At 33.1% G+C, this 8,398-nt stretch overlaps 1 protein-coding gene across 1 annotated transcript; it reads left to right on the top strand.

The window, feature by feature from the left end:
• The first annotated feature begins 4,775 nt into the window (after nucleotides 1-4,775).
• On the top strand, nucleotides 4,776-5,985 carry LOC107959295 (uncharacterized). Its single transcript, XM_041093335.1, has 4 exons — nucleotides 4,776-4,929; nucleotides 5,013-5,133; nucleotides 5,238-5,440; nucleotides 5,530-5,985. Exons 1-4 carry the CDS (start codon nucleotides 4,888-4,890, stop codon nucleotides 5,725-5,727), a joined length of 564 nt encoding a protein of 187 aa, XP_040949269.1. The 5' UTR covers nucleotides 4,776-4,887; the 3' UTR covers nucleotides 5,728-5,985.
• Nucleotides 5,986-8,398: the final 2,413 nt, after the last annotated feature.

Here is an 8,398-nt window from a genome sequence, read left to right as displayed (position 1 = left end):
CCATATACTTACATATCAAAATATATCAAGCACAAGCCATTCAAATGGCTAACCACAACAAGACATTTGCATGCCAACATTTGGCCGAATTAACCTATATATGCCATTATAACCAAAATTAGTTTGCTATATATACCGAAAAGGCCGATGGATAGTGTGATGTGGCTCCGACCAGCTTCCAACCTTAACGAGCTTCCAAGTTACTATAAAATAGGAGAAATAAACTAGAGTAATCATTTAATGCTTAGTAAGTTCGTATAACATAGAAATTAACTTACCATTTAATAACATTTAAGGTAAGCATACAAGAAATATCCAAATCAACTTGGCCAAAAGCCTAAACACATATCCTCATCATGTTAGCCATGTAAACACATATAATAACCCATAAACATGGTTGAACATAGTCACCAAGCAAGTTCCATACATGTATCATCCATCTAATTTTTCAACATATCATGTAATCTCATTTTCATGTATATACTGATAACAGTTCGTATCGGATTCACATTTTCTTATAACAGAACATTGCTCGTTGAACCATTTAAATATCGTTGGATACACGGGTAGTACACACGAAGTGTACAAATTGTAATCCGTCAATTCATATTTAGGTATGCCCATGCGAGCATGTAATCGGAAAGCTCATGTGAGCCATGTAACGAGAAGATTTTGCGAGCCAATTATCCGGAAGCTCATACGAGCCATAATTGGGAAGCTCAAGAGAGCCAAATTCGGGAAGCTCATGCGAACCAATATTGGGAAGCTCCAAAGAGCCATTAATCGAGAAGCTTATGAGAGCCATATATCGAGATGCTCATAAGAGCTAAATAACGGGAAGCTCATGAGAGCCAAGTATCGGGACGCTCATAAGAGCGATGGTGTGTCCGCAACACATGCAGGACCACAACCAATTCGGGAACAATGACAATGTCATTTGTATTCATCGAATTTCTTAGGTTCAAACGAGACTTAGTACTTGTCAGATATTTTTTGGATATGTGATCAATCTTTATACATGACAATCACACATTTCACAATCATAATATTCAATCTAAAAATATAAACATACAATTTAGTTACATGAACTTACCTCGACAAGTGTTTGTGGATTGTAAGCTACTAATCTGATACTTTTTCTTTTCCTCTATCCAATTCCGTACCAGGTATATCCGGATATATACGAAGGAATTTAGCTCAATTTAATACAATTCACATTCAATTCAGTCCAATACACATCTTTGGCAAAATTACTATTTTGCCCCTATACTTTTAATTAATTATAGTTTTGTCCTAGGCTCGGAAAATAAAATTCATACAATTTAATCCTTATTCCAAGCCTAGCCAATTTTCATACATCACAATAGAAGACCGTGTATTTAATAAAATTTAGAATTTGTCCATGAATTCTTCATCTTTACAATTTAGTCCCTAAATCATAATTTCATCAAAATTCTCTTTACAAAAGTTGTTTATTTATCAACAACCTTTCATTTTCGACTATAAAACATCATAAATCAACTATATTCATCCATGGAAAAACCCTAATACTTCAATAGTTTTGCAAATTAATCCCCGAGATAGCTAGATTAAACTATTACAATCTCGGAAACATAAAAATCATTAAGAATGGGACAAGAATACTCATCTAATTAAGCAAAATAAGCTTGCTAACTTCAAGCTCTCATAGCTAGGGTTTCCATGTTTTATTTTTAGGAAAGATGATGAAAATGATGCTATTTTATTATTTAATTCATTTATCATCTTTTATTTTATCATCTTTCCAATTTAACCCTTTCTTTATTAAATTTTTCAATGATGAATAATCATCCTTATCTACTAACTCCTCTGGTCTATTTGCCATATAAGGACCTCCAATTTTGAATTCCATAGCTATTTGGTACCTTTAGCTACTAGAATTCAACTTTTGCACTTTGTGCAATTTGGTCTTTTTCATCAAATTAAACATGTAATCGGTAAAATTTCTTATCAAATTTTTTATATGATATTTCTATCATACTGTAGACCATAAAATAATATTAAAATAAATTTTCTTCCAGCCTCAGATTTGTGGTCCCAAAATCTCTATTTTGATTTTACTGAAAACGAGCTGTTACACCTAATTACCCCTAATTATCTCTACCTAAAATTTAAAATATTTTTGGTTTTATTACAAACATAAAAACCAAGCACACCTTTTTGGAAAAAACCAATCACACAGGGTAGTACAAAACCCCACTCAGGCAATACCATATAATAATAGAGAGTAGAATCATAGTTTAAAAAGAAAAAGCAAGAAAATACGGAGGATAGAATAAAGATTAGACTTGTCCATGGGTCGGCCCGGGGCCGAAAAATTTTTTTGGCCCTACTCTTAGGCCCGAGCCCGAAATATGGGCCTAAAATTTTGCCCAGGCCCGGCCCAGAAAAAAATAACAAGCCCGAGCCCGGCCCGGCCTGGCCCGATTTTTAATAAACACAAAAAATATTTTAAAAATAAAAAAAATATTTTTAAAGTATTTTAAAATTAAAAAATAAAAATAAAAATATATTTATTATATTCGGGCCGGGCCTGGCTCGGGCCAAAAAAGTTGAGCCCGAGCCTGGCCCATTTTTTAAACGGGCCTCGTTTTTTTGCCCAAGTCCATATTTCAGGCTTATATTTTTACCCGAACCCTCCTATATTTCGAGCAGACCGTCGAAACGGGCCGGGCTACCCGGCCATGGACAGGTCTAATAAAGATGTCCGTTTGTATAATATTATAAATATTAAAACAGTATTGGCCGAAAAAACAAGTGGGATACGTACGAAAATCTGAATGATTGGCGATGTCAGTTCAATTCCCACAACTCGTATTCAATGTCTTATATTCATAATATCAAATGCTGAAACCAATCTCAACTGTGTTTATATTTTTTTAAAATCATTAAAAAAACCAAAACAATATAATATAGGAAGATGAAATATTTTATTATCATTGAATTAAAATTCTAAAATTTAGAAATTTCTCCCTTCCCCCCCCCCCTTTTTTTCTTTTTTCTTTTTTTAAATCGGATAATCTATGCTTACAAACTGACTATATAAAGGAAGATAGAAGACTTCGGTGCTTCACAAATCACAACTGAAGACCCAAAAACCTAGCTACAATACAATGGTTCTAGATTAGACCCAAAATCAGACACTAACAATCACAGAACTGTGTCCACCCGTTATTGAGGCATTTTTAACAGTTTTTCTTTCTAAATAAATATTATATATGAGATTTGTCAAAATTACTGCAAACAATTATTGGAGCAAAATATCATGATGCGGCCGCCAGTCCTTCAAATTTTACCCCAAGCTGAACAAATGGAATCTTGAAACTGGGATAATGGACGACATAGACGTGGACGTGATACTGTATGTCCAGCTAGTGCCTGAAGAAGATGTACCAGTGGCTTTCATCCATTTAATTTTATGCTGAAAACAGATTTCATAGGTTCAAAGTTTGATGCAATTGCAAAACATTATTAAAGATGAATTTTGAGATGGTGAGTCTGTCTTTCATTCTATTCTAAATGTAAATTGCATCTTGTCTTAATGTCTAAATATGGACAAGAGCTGTAATCCTTGGGGTGTGGTAAGCTTAGGAGGTGGTGGAGATGAGTGCTGCGTTTGAAGCTGATCTAGACTGCTTTTGTGGTGCAGCTGAAGGCTGGCTGTAATCTTACAACTGGATTTCAGGACCCCCGGTCGCCTTGTTTGTCACTCATGAATACTAACAGATATTGATCATAGGCTGCTTTGGTTGTGGACTGGAATGCGATTTCCTTGCCTTACCTACTCCTCCTTACTTTTCTTTGATGTTTGTCTTCATGGCTGATTTTTCATTTTTCAAAGTGTCCGTCCCCTATTGTGATTCTCTTTTTGGTTTCTTCTGTTTCTCTTCGTATCCCCCACTGAATTCAAAATTAAGCCAAATTTGACCGTAAACGAGAGAGGTAAAGCTTCACACGTCAGTGCACTGCTGGAGACCCAAAATCATCACTTCAAAAGGCCTAATTTCGGCTAATTTTTTCCCATTGTCGGCCACACCCTCGACAAGGACAACACTAACGGTGAAAAGATGAATAATACATTGCAATCCAAAACCACGGCGTCTAAGGGCAACATCAACATTCTTAGCTGGCCACCATGTCTACCATGAAATATTATGAGAGTCGACGTTGAAATTACTGCACTGCAAACAATTATTGGACCAAAATATCTCCATGCAGCTGAACAAATAAATGGTACGAAACTTGAAAATGGACACGTGGTTTTGTTTTGATTTCTGTCTCTTGTAGTTTCATGGGGTTTTTTTTACGACACAATATCATAATTTTTATGTTAATTGGTTATCTCTTGCAATAAATATAAACAATATTAATTAATTGGTTTTTTTATGGTAGTTGTTCAAATAAATTATTTCAACTAATGCTGTAACACAAATTCAAAAAAAAGAGTGAAGCAAAGAGAAAAATCAACTTATAATATTTGTTGATATAGTTCAGATTTGTTAATTTTATGGACCCTCATTTAGCAAATGATTTTATTCATCAACTTATTTGAATCAATTATTGGCTAAAGTCAACCTAACTTTACAACAATGAACACTCACCTAAAGTTCGTAATTACAATTAAAGTTTATTCTATAAAAAATACCAATTAATTACAACATAGGCAGTTAAAATCCCAATAATACTGCTTTAACATAGGCAGTTAAAATTCCACTATAAGTATACATAAACACCCGGCGCTGCTGTTTTACAAGTATAAATAAAGCAGCTGCCTAAATACTTAAACAGCATCTCCAACTCTAAGTTTCAATTGCATTCCTTTTTTTCTTTTTTCTAGCTTTTCTATCAATGGAATTTCGTTATGTTCCAATCTTCGCTATGGCGCTTGTTGTGAGTACTAAAATATTTAGAGCTTAATAATTTTATTTTGGATACAAGGCAAATGGGCATTTAATTAATTAATTTCGATGCAGCTTGCTGTTGGAGCAACGAGACATGTCGCTCTACCAGCAGAGATGTACTGGACGTCTGTGTTCCCAAACACTCCAATGCCCAAAGCCTTGCAAAATCTTTTAATCCCCCCTGCTGCTGCTGGTTTGTTTGCAATTTTCTTTTCTTTTCCCCAATGATTGAGTAGACATATATAATTCAGGTAAGTCTTCTAATGCTCTAGATATCTCTCTGCAAATGAGATGTAGGAAATCACATGAAAGCTGCTTTGGCTAATATGATCAAAAGGTATAAAGGAATATTAATCCCACGATACGTCACAGCTTATAGGATATATGAAAACGCAGCAGGCAATTCAAAGCAAGAGTTTGGAGATGGAAATATGGCAACCAATAAGGACGTTTTCTTTTTTGAGAGTAAGCTTCGACCTGGTACTAAGATGAACTTAAAGGTGCTAACCAGTTGCGGACTCAATTCCCTTTTCAACTAAAAAGTTTGCGCAAGTCTTGAAATATTTCTCGGTGCAACCAAAATCTGCAGAATCCAAAATACTCAAAAAAACAATCGAGGATTGTGAAACACCAACCATTGAAGGAGAAGAGAAGTTTTGCGCTACATCATTGGAGTCTTTCGTGGATTTCGGTGTTTCTAAGCTGGGGAAAGACATCCAGCTTTTGTCAGCTGAGTTGGAGAAAGAAACGCAAAACCCAGAGTTTAGTATTGGTGATCAGGGGGTGAAATTGATGGGAAAATCGGAGATTGTTTGCCACAAAATGGATTATGCATATGCTGTGTTCTTCTGCCACTCAATTGCTAAAACAGACGTGTATAGGGTTCCATTAGTTGGGGCAGATGGGACAAGGGCTACAATATTGGCTATTTGTCACGAAGATAGTTCAGCTTGGAGTGTAACACCTCCAACTCGTATCCCTTGTCAGAATCGGATTACGGAACATTACCAGAGTTTACAGATTAAACAAATAGAAATTTCAAATTTTCATGTTATCAAAACAAGTCATCAAATCATCATTTTAGTCCAAATTATAAACATACCAAATTCAAATCAATTTGCCTAGTTCATGAGCACTTAAATATAGAATTAAATTCACATGCACCTATCTAGATTTAGTTCAATTTACCATGCTATAGTATGACTTTAAAAACAAACACATATTTATATGTATAAAACCAACCAAAATTAAACTTATAATCTCATTTACAATCAAACCACAAAATAACTATTATTTAGATACCCTAGGTACATGCCGACACAAAGGATAAACATCACCACGTTTGAGTTCGGGATCGTTGTTGGATGCTAAATCAGCGATCAAAAGTTAAGTACTTAACCTGCGCACGGGAAACAAAACCGTACGCTAAGTATAAACTCAGTATTATTTCTATAATCCGGATATTTAAATATAAGAAATTATAAATATACAACTGAAATATAAACACATTAATATTTAATTATTACAACAACCATATCATATTTCATATATTTCACAAATATCTTAATTCTCATACTTGCTATATAAATAGCTTTTCACAATTTATTTCACATTTCATTATACAATTGCAATATCCATTCCATAGTTATTTCATGAGTATATAACTCATATATTCCATATATTTGCAACATATTTCACATTCTATTTTCAATTCACTATTTCACTTCCATTTCTCATACCATATTATTTCAATATCAATTATAAAACTTTATTATTCATTTACCCTTATTAACACGACTCGAATTCATACGGATACACAGATCCAACCAAAACACACCAGTTTAGTACCCAGTGCTTCATTGAATAATTTGAAGTAATAAATTGACACCCAGTGTCTCATCGACTAAACCGAAATAAATTGGCATCTAGTGCCTCATCGAATTAATCCGAAGTAGTAAATTGACATCCAGTGTCTCATCGACTCAAAGTCGAAGAAATCCCTTAACCCTTCCAATCCTATGGCATGCCATCTATATCCGACTCAGCCCGATACAATTAATAGGGTTTCAATTCACTTTTCAAATAAAATCAATATTCATTTCAATTCAAATAATCAATATATTCAATATATATACCAATTCAATCAATGTAAATTCAATAAATTCGTCACATACTAAATCAATCCATTTCAATTGCAAAACTCAATAATTCTCACATCAACACTTACCATATACATTAAATTGAATAATAATAATTAACAACTAAATTCGGATTATAGAAATACAAATCAGAAATTCCGAGCTATTCCTCGTTAACTTTATCTTTCCCATTTTTAATCGAGGATCCCGATACGACGTTAGAAATTAAACTTTAAACAATTGAAGCCTCTAAGGCCGTGGCTTTCTCCTTACTTTCTTTCCTTTTTCTTTTCTTTCTTTCGTTCTTTCTTTTTATTTTTGTTTAGTTTCTATATTTCTTTCTTTTATTATTTATTATTTATTTATTTTGTTTTATTATAATATAATTATAATATAATATATATACTTAATATCTTACCTTATGCGTTCTCATTAAAGAACAATGACATAATTTCTTCTTTAATTTTTTTAATTTTTCTAATCTATAATTCAACTTTCACTCTATATGTAATTTAGTCCTTATATCTAATTATATTTAATTCAAGTAAATTCACTTAATCAAAACCTAATTAACTACACAATTAGCTTCGTAAAATATTTACGAGTCCGATTTACGGGAACGGAGTCCCGGAAATGCACTTTTTTTTAATTTGATCCTTTTTAATTAATTAACCATCAAAACATTCAAATTTCTTAACGAAACTTTAATACCACCTTAATGACACTCCGTAAATATTTATAAAAATATTTACGGCTTAGTTTATATATTTCCTAAAACCTCTTGAACTTAATAAATCACTTATATAACATAAATTATCAAATTAAAATTTTTTTTAAAAATCACATTTGACTCGTAAATGTTGAATAATAATATTTACGAACTTACTTATCGAATTTGATGGCTCCAAAACTACTATTTTCGACACCACTGAAAAATGAACTGTTACATGGAGCCCTGGACACTTGGCTTTTGAGACTCTCAAAGTTAATGCGAGGAACTGTTCCCTATCTGCCATGTTCTATCAAGAGATGCCCTTGTTTGGATTCCCAACCAAAATTCCTAATTATCACCAAAACACGTTATAATGAAGGTTATGGAATCACATTAAATGGGTTTGAACTCATCAACTAGGAACCTGCGGGCCTTATAAAATAAGCCTAGTTGAAGAGTGTGTGTATGTATATATAAAGCATGTATTGGATATTTCATCTCTACTTGGATATTTGATGAAGGATTGAATCAAAAACAAAAGCAAATAAAAAATTGAGTGAAAATAGGATTAACTATTGTTTTATTAACATGAATGGTTGATACTAAGA

The sequence above is a fragment of the Gossypium hirsutum genome, chromosome D05 (assembly GCF_007990345.1).
Source record: "Gossypium hirsutum isolate 1008001.06 chromosome D05, Gossypium_hirsutum_v2.1, whole genome shotgun sequence".
Classification (NCBI taxonomy): Eukaryota; Viridiplantae; Streptophyta; class Magnoliopsida; order Malvales; family Malvaceae; genus Gossypium; species Gossypium hirsutum.
Note: the sequence above shows the minus strand (reverse complement) of the source record. Positions and strands in the feature narration are given on the sequence as shown.

What these genes read in the sequence shown, in the direction of transcription:
- LOC107959295 (XM_041093335.1), top strand. Translation starts at nt 4,888, where the DNA reads ATGGAATTTCGTTATGTTCCAATCTTCGCTATGGCGCTTGTT. An exon ending in TCTTCGCTATGGCGCTTGTT is followed by an intron (nt 4,930 to 5,012) that starts GTGAGTACTAAA and finishes ATTTCGATGCAG; the next exon opens with CTTGCTGTTGGAGCAACGAG. An exon ending in GTACTAAGATGAACTTAAAG is followed by an intron (nt 5,441 to 5,529) that starts GTGCTAACCAGT and finishes CAAAATCTGCAG; the next exon opens with AATCCAAAATACTCAAAAAA.